General features: G+C 36.5%; 1 protein-coding gene and 1 long non-coding RNA gene across 3 annotated transcripts in view; one reads left to right on the top strand and one right to left on the bottom strand.

The window, feature by feature from the left end:
* phf2 (PHD finger protein 2) overlaps nucleotides 1–18970 on the top strand; it is a 39467-nt gene extending 20497 nt beyond the window's left edge. The window contains exons 7-22 of one of the 2 annotated variants that reach the window (XM_015348276.2): nucleotides 507–669; nucleotides 1324–1411; nucleotides 2424–2530; nucleotides 4481–4572; nucleotides 5158–5247; nucleotides 7073–7387; nucleotides 7657–7776; nucleotides 8834–8949; nucleotides 9224–9402; nucleotides 9657–9724; nucleotides 10777–10943; nucleotides 12302–12555; nucleotides 14232–14327; nucleotides 14516–14625; nucleotides 15149–15395; nucleotides 16001–18970. In XM_015348276.2, coding sequence (XP_015203762.1) covers nucleotides 507–669; nucleotides 1324–1411; nucleotides 2424–2530; nucleotides 4481–4572; nucleotides 5158–5247; nucleotides 7073–7387; nucleotides 7657–7776; nucleotides 8834–8949; nucleotides 9224–9402; nucleotides 9657–9724; nucleotides 10777–10943; nucleotides 12302–12555; nucleotides 14232–14327; nucleotides 14516–14625; nucleotides 15149–15395; nucleotides 16001–16089 — 2301 coding nt within the window. In that variant the 3' untranslated portion in view covers nucleotides 16090–18970. Of the gene's footprint in view, nucleotides 1–506; nucleotides 670–1323; nucleotides 1412–2423; nucleotides 2531–4480; nucleotides 4573–5157; nucleotides 5248–7072; nucleotides 7388–7656; nucleotides 7777–8833; nucleotides 8950–9223; nucleotides 9403–9656; nucleotides 9725–10776; nucleotides 10944–12280; nucleotides 12556–14231; nucleotides 14328–14515; nucleotides 14626–15148; nucleotides 15396–16000 lie in introns of both variants that reach the window. The other variant, XM_006631044.3, reaches the window with a different exon arrangement.
* The window catches only part of LOC138238445 (uncharacterized), a 53743-nt gene continuing 39611 nt past the window's right edge, over nucleotides 10942–25073 (bottom strand). Inside the window, exons 3-4 of the long non-coding RNA XR_011189493.1 lie at nucleotides 12279–12759; nucleotides 10942–11447 (exon numbers count right to left, since the gene is read on the bottom strand). This is a non-coding gene — a long non-coding RNA (uncharacterized lncRNA). The remainder of the gene's footprint in view (nucleotides 11448–12278; nucleotides 12760–25073) is intronic.

Here is a 25073-nt window from a genome sequence, read left to right as displayed (position 1 = left end):
ATATAAGATTGTTTGATTAATATAGATCACAACAGATCAAGGAAGGAACTGGGGACGTGAATGTTATTAGATGACAAAGGTTACTTTACGTTAAGTTGATGGTCCACTTTTTCTTTACATTAATAAGATGTATGCTGTCAAACAGGATCCATCATCATCATGCTTAAATGAACATTATGAAAGTTTCAGCATTTCCTAAAATGCATTACTGTGAGGTATTTCTTTAGGGCTTTTATGATTAATGAGATATTATGTGTTGGCCTCTGACCAAGTAATACTCTCACAAAAAGGCCTCCTGCCGTCTGACTTGGTCCAAATTAGGATTTTCTTACATCAGCCTCATGTCCTAAATCGTAAAACAGCACGTGCCAGTCATCCAAATCATGCTTTTGCTTGATGTGTTTAATGTGTTTTGGCATAATTTATGAACTCTCCAATTTGTCAGACAATAACATTAGTCTTGTTGATTCGTTTTCATTGTTTTATGTGCATGTGGTCCTGTGCAGGGGGAGAAAATATTCTTTCTGATCAAACCCACATCTGCCAACATGTCCTTGTACGAACATTGGCAGTCCTCTTCGAACCACAGTGAAATGTTTTTTGCCGATCAAGTAGACAAGTGTTACAAGTGCATACTCAAACAAGGTCAGACGCTATTTATTCCTTCAGGTAAGGTTTGTGATTTATTGGATTATTTATTTATATGAATGTGCCTTTTAGATAGTTTGTTCTAATTCTTCTTTTAAAAGTATCTTACCTCTGGGTCCAAAAGTGTTTAAAAATGCAAAACAGTATCAAATTTCTCTATCACTGCTCATAACACTAAATATATTTTAATGTTTGTTATTTGCTGTTTTTTTTTAGTATCTTTATGAATGACAGGTCTCAAAAAACATGTAAATTGAGCTTTTGGTTGCAGTCTAACGTTTATTGAATAATGATAAAATGGGGTGTTCCAACATGTTTCTCTTATTGTTGGAAAAGATGTCAAGTTTCACTACTATTCAAATGAAAGTGGTGCCACATTTTCGGGACACACTGAGCCTAACAAGTTTGCTTATTGGAGGAACTTTTATAAATCACAAAAAATAGCTTAAATGAAGTTTCACTCCCCGTTAGGCAGGGTTATGCAAAATGATTTTGCAAAATGATATTCGTATATAAATTCTTTTTAATAATTAAAAGTATATATTTTCATCAGACCCTCAAAGGCTGACTATATCATGCCATGTTAAAAGCTGATGAATAATAATGACTTCAGTTGATAAAAGTTCTGTAATAATTCTCTTTTTACTTTTTTTTATTCTTGTTTGTCCTTGTCAGGCTGGATTTCTGCTACATTGGCCCCAGTGGACTGCTTGGCCTTTTCTGGTCACTTTCTTCATAACCTGAGTATTGAAATGCAGATGAGGTCTGATATTTACGTTTCTACTCAGTGGTTTTAATATAAATCTCATTCAGATAATACAAAATACAGCACTGCGATTCTAGGTCTTGTAAACTTTAAATAGTATTTGGAGATTTCCAGTTTATTGTCAATGGTGGATTGTTGATTTGCCAAGTGAGTTATGTAATTCCAAAACGTGCATGAAGTCAGGGGTCTGAGAGAAGAAATCTAACTTAAACATTGCCCCTGCCTGCTATCCATACTTTGTTTCCTATCAGAACAGCTGTATTGGCAATATATGTGACTTACAACACAGTGATTTGGGAGGATATAAAAACATGAATAATGTGTCCTGTTCCAAGTTTAAAAGCTTAACAGGGACCTCGCACAAACTCTATCAAACATCTGCTTACATATGAGAGAAAGTAGAAAATTAAGTCATTGGAAGTTCAGAGCCCTTTCATAAAATTCTGTTAAAATATTCAAATATACAGTGCTGATGGTTAAGTTTTTTAGGTTTATTTATTTACCCTGGGGTGTTGAAATATATGACGTCATTTTCACAATTCTTAATTTTCTGTTTCACATGTTCTCAATGTAATGAGAAAATCTTTTTATTCATTGGTGTGTTTGCTTTGAGTGACGACAGATGTAAACGATTGCCACACAGTGCTGTGCTCAGAAATAGCTGCTGTGATTTAATTTCTAGTCACAGTATCCGTCCCAATCACGTGTTTATGGGATGATGAACCAAAGCAAAGCAAATGACCGCAGAGCCACATGATCAACCATTCACACACTATCGCCCAGTCTCAGGAGTGTATAAAAAACAACTTCCCCATTTCACGATTAAATTCATTTGGACATTTCTGTTAAGACACAAGAAATTGCATTTCTTGTAAATATTGCCTGCATTATCTAAAATGATTTATTTCTGTAGCTGTTAAAATCACTGATTGCCCATTTTTTTGTGTTGTTTCAATTAGTTGATGTCTGCAGCTCATTATTTTAAAGAGCAATTTGTTTTGCATCGCAGAGCTTATGAAGTGGAAAAACGACTAAAGATTGGCAGCCTGACCCCGTTTCCAAACTTTGAAACTGCGTGCTGGTATGTGGGCAGGCATCTGCTGGAGAGATTTAAAGGTAAATGTGAGACCAAGCATTGCTGGCTGTTACACTGAAAAGACCTGTTTTTAGAACCGTGACATGGACTGGCTTTTAGGAACAACAGGCGACAATGACATGGTGGTTCGTGGGTTCTGAGTTGAATATTAGAGTGTAGAGTTTGCATGTTCTTCCTGTGTCCTTGTGGGTTTCTTCCCAGCTTTCAAAGACACATGTCTCATCCAGAATGGACAGCTCCTGGTTCTGGGATGGGCCACTGCCCTCACCAAGACCTTTCTGATAATGCACATATGCAACAAATCATCCCCGAAGGTTCTTAATGACGGCAATTTACTTTTAATTGACATGCTCATAATCTTTGCTGGACATGTTTCCAATAAACAAGAACTGGAAAGAAATATAGGATTTTCCTGCTCGGCTGCATAACTGTAACTTCCTGATCATCGTTCCAGTCTGCCATTCCTGGCTTGAGCCTCCGGAATGGATGTAAAGCTGGCCTCTGATTTTCTAATATTATCACGGTCACTAAATTGTTGCATCACTAAATACACAGGTGATTAGCCTTAAAAGACTTAGCTGAAGCTAAAATCACTTGCTCCATTACAGATGGATATTAAGCCCTTTTTTAACCCTTGTCACTTGAAACAAGGTCATTGTTTCTGTTTAGTGTCGGCTAAGTATATGTTTTTGGGATGTGTTTGATTTCATTCAATTACTTTGATTCTCGCACAGACAAAGCTAAAGGGATGTCCTATTTTCCTCTTACATTTTAGAAGATACCTAAACAGACTTTTATCCTTTTTATTGACATCATTTTTCTATTATCTGTGCTTTCTTGAAAAACAAATACAGTATTGTTTGCAGTGTCCTTAAACCTCATCTTAATATACAGTATCTTTCAGTGTCTGCTGTAGTCTGACACATGGTTAGGGTATTTTCTGCTAGCCAAGCGGTCTGCAACCACAATCCTAGAAAGCCTTAAGTGGATCAATCAGTTGCCTAATTAGGAGGCCTTAATATGCCCTCCACATCTCTGCTCGCAACACTCTTCTGTGGTACTTAGGGATAAGGTTCTTGTCTCTGCTCTGATTAAAGTCTAGCTGGACCACAAGCAGGACCGACTGGGTTATGGATCTAAATCTGAAGTTTTTAATCTCTGCTTTAAGTTAGACTTTCTCCAGGGTCTTAATTTTACTGCAGTGCAGAATATATCTATTGTAGGTACTACATGCTCACTTTGGTTTAATCATAATTAGGGCACACTATACAGTATATGGTGCATATGACTTCATTAACATTTGGTTTTCAGATTTGGCTTGTATGTGTATTCTTTGTGTCCCAGTTTAATCATACTCCTAAATGTTACAGAAATTTCCCCTCCATCACTCAAATTTATTTTGTATAAAATTTCAGTTTTTTTTTATCCTTCACTGAAATACAGTAGGAGGTTTGCTTATTTCTCAACACTTTTTTTACTTATTCATCTTTACAGAAACTTTTGATATTTACTTCTGTTTGCATGAAGCTCTTTCCAATAGCAAAATACTCCCATTAGTTATCTAAGTGATATACTGCCTTGCTGCGATCTTAATGAATGAACTTATAGGAACAATTATTTAAAAGTGCAGAAGACAATACAGTATGTTTGACTGTTTAGGGCTGAGTAAAAACATTCTTATTCCAACTAATTTAGGCTTCAGGCAAATAACTTCCAGCATTCATACATGCAAAAGCTGCCTCATAGTTCCCAGAGGATATATTTCATTGGCAAAGGTTAGGATTATGCTCTGATGTTTAATCGCTCAATAGTTTAACCCTCAGGTCTTTAAAAGATCACATGTCATTTCATGACAAATTGAATCTAAAACCTTGAACTTTCTGGAACATATATAAAAGATCACTGTGCTGTTTTTCAGGGTAGTTTGATCTTTGGAAGCATTAGGTGACGTGTTGAAATCTTTTCTGCAGGTTTACACAAAGCTGGAAAGCAGCCTGCTCCTTACTTAGTACATGGTGCCAAAATCCTCAATGGAGCTTTTAGATCGTGGACAAGAAAACAGGTAAGTGATATTTTTGTAACTCGAAATTCCTCTTTCCATAGAAAGGACACGAATAAACAAAGTGAAACAGTCCTTCAGAGTAGCTTCTACTCTCTTGTACCTGACCTGCTTTCAGATTTGTACTCTTAAAAGTAAAAGTAGAATGAGGTTATATCCTCAGATGAGGATAATTCCCCGGCCCCCCAAAGTATTTAATTAAGTAACTTTCTCTTTTTAAGTTTTTATAGCCATTAGTTTACATAGCCAAGATGCCCATTGTAATCTAACATGAAATAACTTGCAAGAATCAAGTGTTCAGGCTGTAAATCAGTGATGTACCTGGCATGCAGTGAGGTCATACATGACTTATTTTGCTAATGTTAGATGACATCACCTGATGTCATTATTTTCATCTCTGGGCAAGTCATAGTAATGGTCATAGCTGTTGTGTTAAGAGATGAAAAAGTATCACACTTAAAAATTGTTGTGCTATTAACACTTGCCGAGCCTAAAATACTTACACAGTTTCCACTTTCTCAGTAATTAGCTGTCCTGTTCTCCTACCAGTTAACCTTTGCTTTTGTATTGTAATGTACATAACAACAGGCCCTTCTTGAACATGAGGATGAACTCCCGGAAAATATGAAGCCAGCACAACTCATAAAGGACCTTGCCAAAGAGATAAGAATTTCAGAGGTGGGATTTCATTTCATAGTCCACGGTTTCTCCTCCCAGTTCATGCTTCTGTTCAATCGGAGTGTCCAAAGCCCAGAGCTAAGACTGCCCTCATTCACAGAGCAGGTGTTTGGAAGTGGGCTGAATATTACCAAGTGTTTGATTCATTAAAAATAGACTTTGGCATGTCAAAGTCAACTTATACATTAATAAAAAGCCTTCCAAACAGGGTTTGTAGTTTTTGACCCTAAAACAAGTGTGTTCTATTATTACAGTATGTTTAAGACGTGTGACCTGCATTAGAGAAGTATCTAAAATTGTAATAGAAAAAAAAGCATACCACTTTCCTAGTATTGTACTGAGGAGAATACAGTAAAGAATCTTGTTTCAGGTTTCTGCCTGATTACATTCTGTTTATTGTGGTTTTTGGCCTTTGCCTCGCCTGCCACATTTGATCTCTTCCAGTACTTGAATGCAGATCAAATACCTTCAATTTGTTAATACGAAGGTAGCGTGGAAAAATTGTAAGGCTGTTTACAGAGCTGGCGCTATCCAAATACCGCTAAAATATTTAGTTTATGACAAATGGAGAAATACTGCTTCATTAAAAAAAAACAGTCGCAGTTATTTTTCTTGGGTGAGAATCCGAACCCTGATGTCTGCAGTATCACTGTTGGGCTTCTTTCTGTTTCCATGCTCTGATCACCTCAGAGATACCTTGAAAGTTCAGGGATATTCTGAAAAAATACAGACTTAAGATACATTTGCAGAAATTTAAATAAAATACCATAACAATGTAAATAATTCAATCATTTGATCATATTCAGGCTTTATGAAGCCACAAGGAGGATCAAGAATGATGTAAATCTCTTTCCTTGACATCCGAGTCAAAGTCATGCTTCTTTAGGTCCTGTCAGTGCATTATAGTACACGTAGGAAGACATCTTTCACACAGCCTACAAGTCTTAAGCAGGCAGCCGGAATGTGTGGTGTGCCTTTGTGATAATTACATCACAAATAGAGTCACAAAGAGCATAAGCTACAGTATATCTGCACCTTGCTGTTGACTGGCCAATTTTAACAGCAGCAGGACTTATATTCTCTGTATCATACTAGGAAAGTGGAGTTCACCTTTAAAAGAAAGCACCATACTGTGTGCATCATTTGTCTTCCAAGGTGGTTTGCTGGACCACTCAACGTGGATCAACAAAACACCAAGAACAGAGCTAGCAGGCACAGCCCAGTGAGTTGACCACTCTTTTTACTGCATGTGTTGGGTGTGCCCTATCCTATAAATGCTGGTGTAGTCTGACACACCGGTTATACATATAGTGTGTAGTAATGTATATTTGCACACAAAGATTGGCTCCTTTGATTTACCAGTAACAAACCCAGGAATTAAGGACTGTGCAGGTATGTCATAATCATTTGTGCTTAAACAACCTAGAGGGGTTTTCGGAATGCTCTTGGTTGCCCTCTAATGTTTGATCAAAAGCATGATTACACTCCAATGGAGAACTGTGATCAAACAATTTCTTTCTGTGTCTTGTGCACCTCACATTTTCTGTATCCCCTTGCTGTATTTAATTACACGCACAGCCTGTGCTTAATCTATTGAGATGTGTGAACAAATCAAGGGCTGCCAATCCTTCAGTGTGCTACTGTTAGATTTAGTTAGCACTTATTGATCGGAGTATTAGTCTACTCTGGGCATTCAATCACTGGACACAGTTGTGTTTTGCTCTTGATCAGCGATCGTTGGATCTTGACAGCCGGTCGAACAGAAGGTACCTTTCTTGCTTCCTGCTTTTTGGTAATTTACCAAGTGAAAATTTGTTTCTTGCAGAACGTGTCTAAAGCCATCAAGCTGGAACCGAGCACCAACATACCTGCAGAAGAGGCTCTTCCTGTGGAGCCAGAGGAGCCCGTTTCTCCTGTGCACATTCCCACTCCACCCAGGGAGAAACCCTCCAGGAAAAAGGCCCCAAAAACCAACAAGACCCCCAGACCCCCAAAGACCCCCAAAGCGAAGGAAGGAGGAAAGAAGAGAGGGAAAAAATTGAAAGAGAGCCCGACCCCACCCACAGCGCCTAGCTTGGATGTCCTGGAGACACACACGAAGGAGACCTTAATGAAAGTGGAAACGCCAAAGAAAGGGAAGGTAGGTGTGACCTGCTGGTCTTTTTTATGTCTGTAAAGTAGCTCATTAGAACTACAGTTAGAAGGTATTCTAGAAGGTCCCGCGCTAATTTACTTATTTTTTAAATGCAAACATTAAAATACAGGCCATTTTTGGTACTCGCGCACATTTATTTCATGTCCTGTAAAAAAAACCTATATAAGACCTGCTGATCACAATGTCGAAAAGTACGTTCCAGTGCTTCTGGAATTGTAACATGTGGGGATGTTGTTGTTTCTCTTTACAAACAGGCCTCAAAGAATGTAATAGGCTTGCCTGAGAAAGACGTCTTAAATAAGCAAAACGATGTCGATAAGTTTGAAATCCGAGAACAAAACAAGAATAAAACGGAAGCAAAATGGAAGTACAAGGTAAAATAAATGATTGAGGAATATTCATCGGGATATCATATATAAGTAGCATGATATTAACTGTAGAGAATCGCATTTTACACATTATACAACATGTATTTTAAACATTGTACAAATTTGAAACATTGGAGAGTAACACTTAAAAAAAATTAAGTCAGTGGGTTTACAATTTTCAGATTAGAGAAATCGGTGAATTCAATTTGTAGCTCTGTCATAAAATCCAAAGGAGTATTCTGCTCATAACTCCTCACATCTGCCAATATCTTGTTATGCTAGTGTTTACCTAATACTGTTATACTATTTTCTGTTAACTACACTCTACATAAGTATTTACATATGCCTCCTCATATAAAAAAGGTTGTTTTGTTATTATCACTGAATAATAACAAATGTGTAGGAGAGCATACTTCTGAAGAAACGGAAGACATTAGAAGGATTTAGTTTCATGGAAAATTATATGCCAAAGTGTTCTGGAATGTTTTTAGTTGCTCCAAGTATCCTTGTCCAAGGTTTTTTACCAGAATCTCAAACGTTAGCAGATGGATGAGAAGCTCTGTCAAACATTCACAAAGGTCATCAGAGACAAGTTTTTTTTAAAAAAAATTTACCTTTCATAGTGAATCACAGTATAAATGAGTAAAATATAACATGCAACATAAATTGCCCTCTCTCACACTGTAAGAAAAAACATTTTGCTGTTTCTTTTGTTACTTAAAATGCTAGCACAAAACCATGTGAAAGTGCTCACTTTTTGCACATAATTTAACTGCACTACAAAGGCGGCTGTGAATAGTAAGCATCAAATATCTATAGATTTTTTAAATTTGGAATTATAACAATTTTTTCAGTACCACTAAACATATAAACCAAATGCAATGGTTAACCATGGTTGAATAAACTGAATGTAGTTTAACAGCAGGTTTTTTAGTGCACCTTGATTGGACTCGCTGTTATGAATTATTCTCTAAAAGTACATTTTCACATCTAAGAATTGTCTTGTATGCTGCTACCTATTTTGTGCACAATGTTCGCTCATAATTATCTTTGTTTCTTACAGAACAGCAAACCAGATTCTTTGTTGAAAATGGAAGAAGAACAAAAATTGGAAAAGACCCCACTATCAGGAAATAAAGACAATAAATTCGCCTTTTCATTTTCAAATAAAAAGCTAAGGTATATCTTTGAATTTTCTGTCAATTTAAATTCTATTTGTGCATAATTTACATTGATGTTTTTTTTTAATACAAAAGATGTTTGGTATTGCTAACTTGAGATTTTAAGCAGGATCACATCTGCGAGAGATCATGTGTGTTGCTCTGACATTCTTTGTTCCCTGAAACATTTTCCATGAGTTATTTATAAAATGTACTTAAAATTTGTTATGTGACTTAGCCTTCTTAGGAGGCCAGATCAGTTAAGTGTTTATTTTAATGTGGTTTCCTTATAGCTCTAAAGGGCTCAAACCCCAGATGAATTCAAGTGTATTTGGATCATTGCAAAACTTCAAAGAGGATAAAGCCAAACCAGTCAGAGATGAGTATGAGTATGTCTCAGATGAAGGAGAACTGAAAATCGATGAGTTCCCAATCAGAAGAAAAAAGAATGTAGCTAAAAGAGACCTATCATGTGAGTTTCACCTTTATTTTCATCAATATGGATTTTGATATATTGAAATCATCCGGTACATATCATTTACAGTATATCCTACATATACATCCATATCCTCATTTATCCAATTTTTATCCTGTTTTTTGGAAATAATTGATTTTATTTCTGCTGGAATAAACTATTTTTGAATTCTCTACATTTGTGAATAATACCACATCTGTTGTGAACAGCATAGCTTACAATTGTTAACTTCTGTGTACTTTCCTCTGCAGTTATATCAAATGTCAAAGAACCCAGTCAACAGGCTAAAAAACCAAAGCTTCTACCTACAGTTCCCAAGGTATGTAAATCTTGTTTTCGGTTCTCGACCTCCGTTGTATCAAGTGGCAGAGTTCAAATGCAGGCTGCCAAGAGCTGTGCTTCAGTCCCATTGTGTCCCATACCAGTGTCTTCAGAACCTCTTTGCTAAAGAACCCTAAGCCATTGTTTCTAATTCTCATAACTAAACATTATCATTGCTAGGGAATATATTGCAAAGTTCTTTTAACTTTGAAAAACACTGATAGGCAGCAGAAAATGAAATACTGACAAGACTGGATTAACTCTACCATTAGGTTTTTAATAGGTTCCTTGTGCATGGTTTAAAAGCCACTTTTTTTAAGAGCCCGTCCCAGGGTTAAATTAGGCTGGATGTCCCACCCGCCTCCCTGATTATCAACCAAGTTCATTTATCCTAACCCTTCATTTTAAGCCAGCCCTGTGATAGATGGGGAGAATGTGCTCGTTCCCCCAGCCATCGACGGGCTTAAAACAACACACAATGTCGTTGGAGAAAAGAAGAAAAAAGAATCTTGAGTATCCAGCCAAAAGTTGCCACAAACTGATGAGGGAAATAGCTGCGGTAAAAACTCAGTTCCAGTGAGAAGCTGGTTTAACTTGAGTTCTTCAGATGGTCAGTGATTTTAGGTTACTGGCTGTAGAGAGTCTAAAAATCACTTCCTTCCTTTCAGTGTTACTCATTCTGTATATTGTATATTTTGGAATATTTCCCTGTTTCTTCTTCTGTTAGTAAAAATATTGCAAAGATGCCTCTTAACTGTGGTATGTTACATTTTTTTTTCATTCAAGCATAGTCTATCAACAGTTTATTTAGTGGAAAGCCTCATATGATTTTAATTCGATGAATATTTATCTAACAGGAAATAAATAGTCCCCATGTTAAGGTTTCTGATTCAGTCTTTACAAGGTCATGCAGAGGACTCAGAAGAGGGGAAGAGCTTTGCTGGCTAGTTCACATTGAAGATTTTTGTGTTATTTTGTCAAATCCGAAACATATTAAAAACAATCCATACAACTACATTTTGCTCATTATTTTTCATTTTGGTACTGCAGAGTGATGAATCATCAGATGAAGAATCCCTTCACATAGATACAGAAGTAAAGCCAGAAGTCAAATGTCGTAATTCAAAGGTCAAGAAGGAGAGCGGTAGTGCAGCAGGAATTTTGGACCTTTTGCAGGCTAGCAAGCAAGTGGGTGGAATTGACTACAGTGCCAACAGGTAGGGATGTCAGGCTGCTTTTGCTCAGTTGTGTGTGAATCTGAATCGGGAATTAAGTCCATTAAGACAAGCGGTCAGATTTGAAAGTGTGGCTTAGAACAAAAAAAAGTCTGACCTGTTCAGAATAAGCTGAAATACTGTAACGGTAGAGCTGGTTCATAAAAAGAACAGGAACAGTGTGTGAACTGAACTCAAAGTAACCTTTCATAAGATTGAATTGGGAGGTAGTAGGTAAGGAAGCTATTAATTGGACACGTCTAAACTAATGCTGCAACCAGATTTTTTTTTTTTTAGAATGTGAAATATTTAGCACGTGTATTGAAAATCAACCCCTGGAAAAAGTAGTAATTCTGTTAGCTGTTTACATGCAAAGCCAGTGTTTGTTTGATCCCCTTCTCCAGTTTATTTGTGAAAGTCATGGCCTGCTCCAGGCAGTTCCTCTGTTCATTTTGCCATTTGGTGTTTTGGTCAGTTTTTGATGGTCCATTTCCACTTCGTTGAAAGCTGCAAATGAGAGAAGAACAGAAGAAAAACAGCACTAAAATATGTTAATTTCTCAATGATTGTTTTTAGTACTTTCTAAACTGATAGATGACTGGATAATTGTGGATGTGGAAATGACCACACTCAATTATAACCACATTGAATAAGCTGTTTTCTCTTTGTTTCAGCTCACTGTGTAATGACTTAATAGGCAGTAATCCTGATTTTTGCGGTTACTCTTGCAAGTTTTCACAAGCTAGATGCAGTCTGTACAAGCTTGAAGTTATCGCATTGCAATGTTCAGTAATGGAAAAAGCTGGTCATACCTAAGAAATATGGTTTGGCTTTAGTTCCCCTTGCAAATGTAAGCTCTGGAAGGTGAGAAACATAATTGGCAAGCTATCTTATACACACGAAAAACAGCATTGTCATCTTCATTCATTTCAATCAAGAACAAATACAAAATTAATTAATACTTTTCCCATGGAGCCTTCCAATATCATTTTTTTTTTTGGACCATCAAACATTTTTTAGGACCGTTCCAGGAGCAGTCATCATCACGCTAACAGACTGTGTCGGAAAAGTATTTCCCAAAAAATAAAAAAAAATTAATCAACTAAAACTTCAAACATTTTAGCTTCCATATTTTATCTTGGCAGTGGAGAGTAAGTTTCAGTTTTATTAGAAGCCTCCTCTCTCTAGTCTTATTGTTATAGACCAGGTGGTTTTTGCCCGCTATCATGGTGAATTTTGAACACCTACTGTACCAATAATCGCGCAGTTTCACCACCTGTGCAGCATTAGCTTGAAGTAATGTGTGTGTGTGTGTGTATTTTCTATTGACGTACTTACAGTCAGCCACCTGCATCCCCCAGCACACAGGAAGCCATTCAGGGCATGCTGTCAATGGCCAACCTCCAGTCTTCAGACTCCTGCCTACAATCTTCCTGGACCAACAACCAGTCCAAGAACAACTCCCACTCCGCGCAGTCCTCCAAGAAGACGGGGAACAAGCGTCCCACCAAGCGTCCGATGAAGAAGAGCATGAAGAGCAGCAGTGTGGACAGTGTGGAAATGTTTGACGACGAGCAGGATAACCTTGGAGCATGCTTCAAGGACTCCGATTATGGTGAGCGGGACAGCTCTTCAGGCTTTTGGATTTCGGGTTCTGCTTCCCCTTAGGATTTTTTTTAATACCACTTGCTGCAAAGCAAAGGTGCGTGCTGCCTGTTTCGAGTCGTGCAGAACTTCAATCCAAGCCCATGACTGACTGGCACACGGTCACACGGATCTTCGGTCACCATGTTGCTGCTTGTAGAGTCCATTTCATCTCCTGAAATTAACAAGAGCTTAACAACAATAATCTGTGCTGTTCCAAAACAGCTGTCCACAGGGCTCAGTGTTAATAATACTCCAAAACTGATTTGAAATGTACAGGTAGATGGTAATCACATTCTTTTTGAAGTGTTACTGGACAGAGAATGAGGCTTTTCACTCTGCCTACAGTATCATGTTCAGGGGTTTATCAAGTCAGTCAACTCCTGTGCAGATATGCTATATTTGATGTTGTGTCAGTTTTTCTGGTGGTTTTATTAGAAACAGTTGGCACTTAGTTTGTTTAACACGGGGTTACAACAATGTATGATGGATAGAACTGAAAGATTTTTTTAATCTTAGCAATTCCTCTTTGGGAACCAGATGAATATGTTTGTATTTACAAGCTGTAGGTTCTTTCCAAAGTCTTATGCAATTGGCTTTAGTGTCTTTCCAAAAGGCCTCTTTCTGGTAGACTCCTGCAATCTTCTCTCAGCGAGTGAAGTCCAAAAATAGCAAAACTGACCCTCAGCTTGTTAATATTTCATTAATGCAAGTGAAGATTGTTGTTTCAAATGCTTTTTGATCTCAAGCACTAATTAGTCATTAACGTAAAGATCATTTCCATTTCAAATTCTCACCAAGACAACATTTTATCAAATTGCACTAGCGTAAAGAACCCTTGATTTTTGTAAACAGATCATTTTTAATCTTGATAATTTAATTATAGGAAAATGTGTGCACGTAAATGGTTTTGTTCAAAAGCAGTCCAGTGAAGAAAGGCAGCACTGGACTGCTGAGCAGCTGTCTAGCAGATGCTGGGCTCAGTGGCTCAGAGTTGTGCTGTTGCTGTAAAAAATATCTACTATTTTAATAAAAGGAAACCAAATACAAATTAAATGCATATTTTCTTTAAACACCAGGAAGCCTAAGGGTAATAATGTCGTCTAATAAAATGAAAACAGTGTGCCGGTATACTGTATATGGTACATTAAAACTAGATGAAATAATAATAATAATTATTATTATTAATTATTATTATTATTATTATTATTATTATTTTTGGTTGATCTGATAGTTTGGCATTTTGTGCCATACCATAACACATTCCATGTTCCTGGAAACAAAGAAAATGGCAAATCCAGTCAGGTGCAGTAGAACAACACTACATTTCTCAATAAAGTAATATCCTTGACATTGTTAACATTTATTATACATTTTGAAATTACAGGAGATTGTTCAGTTTTATTTCAGTTGTACAAGTAATGCATTTTAGATCAAACATATCATGGGAATCTTCTTTAGATCTTAATCTGGAGTGAAACAAGACCAAAGGTAGCTGTTATACAGTGTGGTAGATAAGATGTTATAATTATGCTATGTTACAAAATGATATATATATTTAAGTTGCAGCCTGTCTCCATAAATTGATGATCCAAAATTGTCAGGGGACGCAAGATAACTTAAAGAAACATTTTCTCTCCATTCTAGTTTACCCGTCGCTGGAGTCCGATGAAGATAACCCCGTTTTTAAATCCAGATCGAAGAAAAGGAAAAGTTCCGATGACACTCCCTACAGCCCAACAGGTAGGCCGACGAGCCGAGCGACAGTCGACACAGTTCAAACCTTGTCACGTTAACCCTAGCCAGTTTGCTCTTGGGTTAGATTCTTTGTTTCCCCATGTCTCTTTGGTTTTCACTGGAGGTTTATCGCCGAGTGGTTTTTAATTTAGTTTTTTTTTTGTTTTTGTTTTTGTTTTTTGGTCGCCCCGCAGCGCGAGTTGGGCCTTCAGTGCCGAGGCAGGACAGGCCGGTTCGCGAGGGGACACGAGTGGCTTCCATAGAAACCGGGCTGGCGGCTGCAGCCGCCAAACTCTCCCAGCAAGTAAGCTCTGCAGCTGGCTCTCTGACGCCATCCCTCCGGCCAGCGCTCACCCCCGCCTCCCGCCTCCCCTCCTCACATCACGTCCAGTGTCACTTTCCTTGTTTGCTTGTGGAGAGCTCTTCTGTCCTCGAGCACAGCTTGAACTAGTGGACAGAGAGGCCTTCCAGTCCGAACAAGCGTCTCACTGAAACTCTTCAGGGTGGAAATTAATTTTACTTTATACTGTAGATATTTCAGATTTTTAATTAAGAAGTAGTCTTAGCACTTAACTGAATTAGTGTATGTAAAAACACACACAACATGCTAGAGTAGGGAAGACGCATACTACATACTAGAGTGGTAAAAATACCTACACCTATCAACAAGCAAGACTCATATATCGGTTCCTGGTAATCAAAAATTATTGGCAACTCCTTATTTTAGAAAAACCCCTGCTGTATCATGACATGACCTCCCTGACGTACTGTATGTTTAAGACCACAAATTGAACAAAGATGTCCCGTCTTCTCCCAATGTCTTACAGGAACAACAGAAGACCAAGAAGAAGAAGAGCACTAAAAAGAAGCCTTCATCAGATGATTCAAGTAAAATTTCTCAGGACAGCAGCTCACCGGAGCAGAAGTTGGACTCCCACCCCAGCAGCCTGGCAGATCACGAGTACACAGCTGGGACAGCCAAGACTCCAGGAGGCCCCCAGCCAATGGCCCCAGGAGTATTCCTCACACAGAGGCGGCCCTCTACTTCATCTCAGAACAACGCCTCAGCCAAAGGTAACAGCGGCCAGGCTATTGTATATAGCGCCTTTAAGGAAAGCATCCTTCACAAAGGAGGGGTGTGTCATTTTGCATTATTTTATAATGCATTTCAAAGTAAACATCCTTCGCAAAACACTGCATATTAAAACAGTTAAAATGCTGTTGAAATAAGATATAGAAAAAATAAGACTTTAAATTGTACAAGAACTATACAAGCCTATTGCCTAGGGCCCAACCATAGTCATATAATCAAACACCAATCAATACTGAACATAAAACGTTTTTTAATGGATAAGATTTATTGATATATGGGATGCTCTGTCAATAAGTACTTTTTTTTTTACAGTTTGTACATTTATAAAGGAAATTACTCAAAAATATATATAACCAATACAACTTATCATATGTGCATATAAAGAAAACGTACTGCACAAAAATGACTCATTTTATTTTCAAAGTGGCGTTATTTTCAAAATATGCCATGAATTTTAGCTCTTTAGTTTCTTAGTAATAGTAACAGTGTGCCTGATGTCAGTTCATAAATTCAGCATTAACTGGACACAGCGATGAACTTGCTGTTATTATTTACAATTAAAAATGTTTGTTTGTTTTATTTACAGCCAAACGGCTAAAGAAAGGCATGGCTACTGCCAAACAGAGACTTGGAAAGATTTTAAAGATTCATCGGAATGGAAAACTTCTTCTGTAGCTTCTACAGCTCAAGGCTGGGACTAATTCATGGTATACCAGGCATATTGACCTAATCCTGACACCGTTCCTATTCACTGATTACAGACTTCAACAGCAACCTGAAACATATGAGGAAGAGAACAGGTTTCATTTTTATTTTCAGTTTCTAAGAAAAATATAGATCAGATAGGTTTTTGCCTCTACATATACTTTATAACTTTCAGATATTAAAGTGTACAGGATATGTGCTATAAATATTTTTTAAGAAAACGATGTGCGTCTCATTTTACTGAACTTGTCAGTCTACCAAGGATTGCTATCCAGCATTGCAGATCATTCCAAGATCTAGAAAGTATCCCTTGCGTTCATATTGTCGCATGTTTGTTAAAAAAAAAAATATTGGTGGTTTCTGGAATTCACACACTCTTGGCTTGTCATCATCTTACAGTGTCTTAGAAAATATAGTTTGGTGTTGGGAATGGGGATGTTTAAATTGGTAATGAATGCCCCCCCCTACACACACACAAGCAATTACTGCAGAATCATCCTCTCCTCCTACGTTATTCAACTTGAAAGCATTAAAACGATAATTATTTCTTTTTTACAAAGCACTGTCACTGAGAACATATTGTTATATATATTTAAGATGTACTTATGAGACTAAAAATGCACTTATTTAGATTACTATAAAGCACTAAGGGGAGGAAATTGAGACGCTTTGGCGGTTTGTAAAACAGAGAACGGTTCAGTTCACAAGTGGTCAGTGTCAGTATAGGGTGGCCCTTTAGATAAGATTAGGATGAAATTATTTGTCATGATCATGATGACCATGGTACTCAGGCTAAAACAGCTCAGTAGAGGTTAAGAAACTTTCTGCACAGTTAAGAGTACCTCTTGAGTCATGGAGCCATTAATGATGAACAAGTAAAAATATATATATATATAATTGGTAACTGAGAAGAAAAAATACCATGGAGACCTTTGTAAAAAAACATGGTACAGTAGGCTTTTAATTAACACTCATGTCATTTCTAGGATTAATATGACTCATAAAGCCAAATATCTTTTGTTCTGTAAATATAATATTTTATATTAGCATATTTCAAATACAATCATGAAGAACCTGTAATTCTACAGTAAATATTGTTCGTAAAACTACATAGAGCCCCCAAAACATAGGATGTAGGTTTCCTTTAAAGGAAAATCACAGCAGTTGCTGTGACTATTTAAAACGAGACTTGACAATTGGGCATCTTCATCATCTCTCTCGCAGAAGCAAAAAGAACAGGAAAAAGAAAAACATCAACAGTAACCTAACACAACCACTTATGAATTTGCACAAAAAATAAAACTGACAGCAGGAAAAAAAAAGCCTACCCCAGTCTCACAGTTGTGTGGTTTAATTGATGTGCCATGAGCAGTTGTTAAATAGCAATGTGGCGCTTGATAGAAATGTTAAAAAAGGACTGTGGTGTGATGCTTTAATACTAAAGCAAAGAAGTGAATTATGTTTTTAATAATGTACAATTTTAATAGATGTCAGCTGTGTCTGTATTTCATACTCATTTATAGTGTTGATGTTACACGTTTCCCTTGATGAGGGACTGTTACATGCTTTTTGATATCAGTATTACAGGTAAGTCACCCTTAGAATGGGTGTTAAGAAAGAGCAGATTTGCATATTTTTTATAAATGCTGACAGTATGAGAATTTCCAGAAAATATTTCTCACTATGAAAACACTAGATGCTTGTAAGTTTTTCACTGGGACATAGTTTTACTGACAAGCCTCATTCTGCAGCCTTTGGCTTTTAGTGCTATACAGGGATACTTTCTAATTCAAAAGTTGTTTCTCAGGCAACACCAAAAGTATAGATTTAAATATGCATTTTTATTGCATTGCAGTATGTAGAATGTAGCTTGTAAATAGCTTTTTAAATTACTACTTTTTGTAACAAAAGTTTTCTTTTCTTATTGATACTTCATTCTACATTTTTACAAGTTTTTTGCTATTTAATAACAAAATCTCTATATATATAGTCTTTACTTTTTCAATTTGTTAGCTACACTTTAGGAATATTTTTTTTTTTAGTTTTGTTTTTTAGATTGAGGTGTTGCCTGAAAAACAAAACATGAAACTTAGTATGGCCTTACACACAAAAAAAAACAAGTGTACATATTCACTGATGACAAGAGATGAAGCTTTTGAAGAAAAAAAAATCTGTTTTTACAACCAGCTTCTTGTTCAAGTTCTCGTAACCTGATGGGATTCAAAATTATTTTACTAGCACCTTGTGAAGTGTTTTCTGTGTCCGTGATGTAATTTATTAATGTTTGTAGCTTTTTATATTTGTACATTTCTTAAGAGCTTTGTTTTTAAATATTTTATCAGCCTGTGAAAGTCTTCTTTTAGGAATCTGTAACATTAACTACAATAATGGAGGTCTGAGGCCTTGTTTATTTTTCTCAGGCGCTCGGAAATTGGTTTTAGGACCGAAATACACTCTTCTTTATGTTATTTTTGTTTTGTTTTTAAGGCCCTGCCAGTTATTTTACAGGGCCACAGTTAGAAATGTTCACTTACGACATGTTATTATAATTATGATTATTGTTACTGTTATAATTATTGTTGTTATTATTATTAAGCAGCTATGTGGTATAACCCTGCCATCATGCCTTTTATTTCGGTAAAATGTACATTTCTAACCAGGTTTACTGCGGGTATCTATTGCAGTGTTTTAGTTACCAATGGAAATCTTGTATCAGCTCCTCAGAATTTAAATACACACAGATCAAATTTTAACAATTGAACTATTTCAGGTTTTTTGTACAAAATGTGTGTTGCTTTGTTGTGGTTTATTTTTATATGTTCAATTCATTAAATTTATCCGCTGTATTGTAGCAGTGTAAGATACTGTACCTAACTGTCTTCCCTCACTGTCAAAAAACAATATACCCCTGCCCAGTTAAAAGAAAATACTGTACACACCTCTTCTACTAGATCCTAGAGAAATGGAAACGCACAATGCATAATAGTATGTGTATTATAACCCAGTCAGGAAATATTTTTTACAGGTGGGAAAGACCTGTTTTTCAACATAAGCCCTTAGTTTCCCGTACCAGGCCAGAGTCCCAAAAACATGTGAGAGCTGGAATAATGCCTTGAGATTAAGCCTGTGTGAAGAGAGCACCCCAGGACGGGGGGTTCAGTGGTGACAGTAAGCTCCATGCAGGAACTGTGCAGAGACCAGCTAAGAGCATCTTGCGAACTGGTGATGGAAGCCAATGATTGTGCACAGGGGGCGCCGCTTAAGAGCAAAACCAGTCTTTGCCACCTGTGAAGCTTATTTCCATGGAGAATTTGCTAATTCACTTCCCTAACTGACTTACACTTGGATTCCCAACACAGGCACAACAAACCATGTGACAATTCACACAGTGCTTTACAGCTATCTTTCAACTATGCAAGGAGTACCAGGACTAGCTCAAAAGACAAACTGTACATAATTCACCCTCAGTTTCATGTTCACAGGGAGCTACATTTGGAGTACGGAGAGGTTTTACAGTTTTACAATTGCACTGTTTCAGGGCGAATTCAAATGTCTCTTGAAATGATAGCCTTTATGCTCTACTGAATTAACCTACTGTTAATGCAATATTAGCATAGTGTGATTGTTGGGGATATAATACAAATATAAATTAATCTTAAAAGAAAACGCATACAAGTAAATGTTTGTTGTAGTGCTATAAATCCTCTATGATTGTAGAACTGCAACCACGTTGTGCATCCTCAACTCCAAAGTCATTAAAGCCAGATATTAAGCACAAGTGGGATACATTCTTCCGAACCTTAGCAATTATCAGATTTCATCTGATTTTTAAGACATTGATTGATTGCTTTACTGTCCTAGAGATGCTGTAATCACAAATTTTACTTTTTCTTGAAGTGGATAATTCCAAGAACAACCAGGAGAGTTCCCACGGTCATTCTAAATATAAAGTATAATAATAGTAAATTAATCGGGTATCAGATTTCTCGAATCGGTAAACTCTGGATATGGCACATTTCATAATAAAACATAACTTAATTGATAAAAATGATTTTGCCATTAGCTCTCAGGAAAGAATGCCTGTTGTTTGCGATATTTCTTTGAACATAACAAAAGTTTTTACACCTGGAATCCATAAGAAATACTGTGTTTTAGAAAAGCATATTTTAAGAGTTTGTTAGTTGTTTCCTTTTTATTTCAACATTTTGTAAATTCTTGAGGCATATGCCTGTTTTAAACAATGGCTCTATTCCTCGAAAAAGGTCACAACTATAAACGTCTCAAACTATAGCATTTCATGTTTTCCTGTAATCACCCCAGATGGTACACTAGGGGAAAAAAAAACACAGCATCCAAACATTCAAATTGAAAAGTTTGCCACCTTCTGCGTTTTGTTACATCCTAAGTTAATGTCAGCAAGTAAAAACCAAAAGCTTACTGAGCCCAGTGGAACAGCAGTATCCAGTTTCTTTGTAGTCACCCTTTGGATAGACAACACTCTTCTTTTTGAAGAAAAATGCAGATTGCTTTTGAAATTATATTTTATTTGAAAAGGCATGACAAGGTTCTCAAAGTTATTTAACCACGAGTTGTAATGTAGAGCCCAGCTCAATTCCATCGTGTGAATAATAAACTCCTCAAGTGAGGAATAACTATACTATATACGGAGCATTAAAAACGCCACAAATACAGTTGCTTTTCAGTACGACTCAAGTCTACTTTTCGAACCACTAGGTGGAGCTCGAATCACAAAAAAGGTCCAACTCGTCTTGAGTCCCTCTGTTTCACACTATAATTTAAAAAAAAATCGGTCTTTTTAGAAACAGCGTAAAACTTTGACATTTCTTTTTCTAATCCTGGTCCTCTCATGCTATGAATTTGAACAAAAGCCACCAAACTATGGTGATTTTTAATATTTAAACACTGAACGTTCTTGACATGCTCTTCCACAGCAGAGCAACCAAAAAAAACTCCGCAAAATAATGAACCGGCAGTCTTCATTTCTCAACAAACACCGCTTTTATTTTATTCATATTGGATTTGATTTTTTTTTTCAGCTAAATGGGAGAGCCAAGCTTTAGTTTCATTTACAAAAAAAAAGTCTTCGGTTTCATGCTAGTGTAATAAATTTGTCGCATGACAAAATTCTTCAGCAGCTACGAAACACGAAGGCTTAAACTATCTGCATAACTTTCTCATAACTGGAGATTACCCTTGAAGGTCCATTTAACATTTAACAGAAACACACTTTCAAGGGATTCAGCTATTACCATGCTATTTATCAAGCAGTACAAATCACCACGTTTCATGAAACAACACTTCTAAAATACACCGGCAAAGAATTTAATTTTGTTTTGTTTTTCATCCAATAAATTCTGAGTTAATGAGAAGGTCTGTTATTTCAGAACTGCTCCTTTAAAATATGGGGTTATTAAAATTAAAGTATTTGTTTGTTTTACTGTTTTTCCTAATTAAAGCGGCTTGGCTGAATGTGCTTCTTTTTTCATACGAGTGATGGCTGACTGCTGTTGCCCATCATGGATACAGAAGAATTCCTGGAAATGACTGGCATTCCTGGCCACCCTGGATGATAGGATACTAGCCTAAATGATGGATACCAGCATAGTGACATGCACTGCAGCTGGGTTACTGTGCAGCTGGCTATTAAAGAGCACATTAAAATGGGAAAGTTTAAAAAAAAAGCCAGAAACGCGCATTACTGTTTCAAAGACGTTTTTAATTCTGCGCATTTAAAACGAAGATCCCCATAACACTTCACTTTCGCGTAACGTTTTAGGGAAAAAAAAACCTCTTTTAAATTTATTCTACCGATTTAAAATACACCAAGTGTTTGCTTAATTAATTTTCTCCCCCGTTTATCTGGACTTAATGGGAAAATGTATTGAACAATGTATTGATTACAAAGGAACTGAATAGTTTTTTTTATTATTAGTAGCAATAGGGCTAACTGTAATCAGAATGACACGAGACACTTGTACATTTAGGATTAAGAGAGGTTATGACATTTAATTTTGACTTTAAGGCATTAAATGAGAGCTCCCTCGTCTGCTTTAAGAACTGCAGGGAATTAATAGATGGAATGACAATGTAGATTACTAGTATTAGAATTTTTACAAATGTTTCATGTGTCCTTTTGGTGTAATGGCAGCATTTTATGGGTCATCTAGATGGAATAAAACATAGGTATTTCACCATGCCTCCAACTTAATTTACCAATTTTGGTTTAGCTTGGTCTAACTGTAGTTAATTGACAATTTTTTCTTCCACGTTTATTAAACTCCCTTGTACTTCCTACCAAGTGGTAGTTAAAATAACCAGTGAATGAATTGTATCAGGACAGACTATGAAAAATATTTTCAGCAGCTCATTGCATTATATAGTTCAGGTGGGTAGCTGCGTCAGCATGCGTAGGCTGCAAAGGAACATGTAATAGGTTTATTCCATGCTGAAAAGAGAAGAAAGAAAACACGTTTCATTTTCTTTCTTCTCTTTTCAGCATGGAATAAACCTATTGTTCCACTGGATTATTTCTATGCATGCAAATGTCTTTAATAATACTGATCACTGAGGTCCTCTCGCTGAAAAGGAAACAGTTTTCATCCACATATATGTACAACTGCATTAATTGCTATTTCATAATTTATTTCCTTTAAGGACAAGCATGTATTTTGCTTATAATAGCAACTGGAAACACTCTGCTGTAAACCTCCAGATTTCCAAATACAGACTGCTTTAACTTCCATAAGAGAGTAATTATTGAAAGAATTCTATGCACTGAGGTGGTCAACTGTTATGTAAAAAAAGGATAAAAAAATAGCTTGATCTGGTTCTCCACCAATCGGCACCCCTCAGCCAGTGACATTTGGCACAGTCCCACATAAATCTCTCAGGCATCACATCCATCCCGAATCAATTAAGGTTCCAAAAAAAATGTTTGTTATTGTTTCAAACAATGGCACAGTGCCACTGTGACATAAAAATGATGTTATTTCCATTAACATCTGACTTGGATCTGCTACAGAAAGAAAATAGCAGAATTCACAACATAACAGTAAACATACTGTAGATCCTTCCAGTACTCATAATATTATTATGTCTTTCTGCTAAATCCTTTAGAAAGCATATTAATTATCTTTATTGTAAAGATCTGTCCAGTAAAATAAAGCACATGGTTATAACACAGCCAATATATCAGGCACAAGTTGCTCATAACTTCAAGTTGTTTGCTTTTGCCGAGCAGTATTTACCAAACATTGCTTTTGTAATAATTTATATCAATCAAGATCCTATTTAGATCTTGTATTTATTTAGCAGACATATAAAGTTTTTTTTATTGTCGTAAAGTGACTTGTAAACAGGTGAGACATTTATTTTTATTCTGGGGAGATGATGGGAGACATTTAATGTTTCCTGACCCCTTTGCACTCCATTCATGTCTTATTCAATGAAGAAGTTGACCATAACTTAAAATGTATTTTAAAAATGAAAATCCAACTTACTTATTACTTATATATATGTAAAATACAACTTATTTAAAATAAATATGAGGTAAAAGTACAAGAAGGTAGATACTAGACAGTAAGGCTCAGTAGGGCGTTTGTTTGGCCAGCTGGGTCAGTGTTTCAGGTCTGCATGCCAGTCCTGTCAGATCTAGGCTTTTGGTCACCACAAGGTGAACACTGCACGCTTGTAACCTTTGAACCTTCTCTTGCTTTCAACATGGGGTATAGGACTATGAAATGAAAATATACTAACTAGGCTATATATAGTTTAAAGTACAGTAGTTCAGGTGGGTAGTTGTGTCAGCATGCGTAAGCTGCAAAGGAACAAGGAATAGGTTTATTCCCTGCTGAAAAGAGAAGAAAGAAAACACAACGTTTCGGCCTTCTTCAGGTATAAGGATTTGTTGTATTTTGTACATTACGAATACTAAGAGGACAAAATGTACTTCTCAACAATTTGCTTGAGATCTTTTAGTATCATACCAAAACATACCTGAATATTACATTTTTGTTCTCAAATTACACCAGAACACTGTCAAGTGTTACTTGTTTCACAGGTCAAAGTTAGCTATGCCCCACTGATGAGCCTTGTTGAAGTCTGCTGAGCTGCTTCTGTATCATTCATACATAACATACATTTATTATCAGAGGTAAAACAAAGCAATCTGAAATAAAAGACAATTATGTGAATTGTGAATTGGCTTCATTACTCTGCTCTCCTCCCCACTGATAGCTGATGTGTGGTGAGCGTTCTGGCGCACTATGGCTGCCGTCGCATCATCCAGGTGGATGCTGCACATTGGTGGTGGTGGAGGGGAGTCCCCATTACCTGTAAAGCGCTTTGAGTGGAGTGTCCAGAAAAAGCGCTATATAAGTGTAAGCAATTATTATTATTATTATTATTATTATTATTAATTATAGAATTATTGCCATGCGTTTTTGTTAGTTTACAGTGATTTGTGTTGGACTTTCAAAAGGTAACAGAGGAATTCTTGTGTGCTAACTGAGTCTGGTCAGCAGATGGGGAAATAATGCAGATAAACCTTCCTTTGTGTAAATAGCTCTTCATTCTAACGTCACCTGGATGGGGTGCTTATATGCTTTATTTGTGCTGTGATTTTAAAAAAGGGCAAATTAAAGATTTTCCACACAGTAAAATTCCCATTAATAACATATATAACTATAACACTTATAGCTCTCAATTATGTTATCTTTCAAAGAAAAATGTTGTTCTTTTGTTGCTGTATTCTATCTTTCACTCATACAGTGAAGAGTATAAACTTAAGTGCAATACTTTATGGAGATATTCAGTACATAAGCATGCTTGAGTTCTGAGGGAGCAAAGCTGTTTAGTTCACTCTCAAGATTAAAAGTAATGATAAATATTTACACTTGTCTGTCAGGTTTAATCGTACTGAATCATACTATATG

The sequence above is a fragment of the Lepisosteus oculatus genome, chromosome 4 (assembly GCF_040954835.1).
Source record: "Lepisosteus oculatus isolate fLepOcu1 chromosome 4, fLepOcu1.hap2, whole genome shotgun sequence".
Lineage (NCBI taxonomy): Eukaryota > Metazoa > Chordata > Actinopteri > Semionotiformes > Lepisosteidae > Lepisosteus > Lepisosteus oculatus.
The sequence above is the reverse complement of the archived record's forward strand: the minus strand, read 5'-3'. Positions and strand labels throughout refer to the sequence as shown.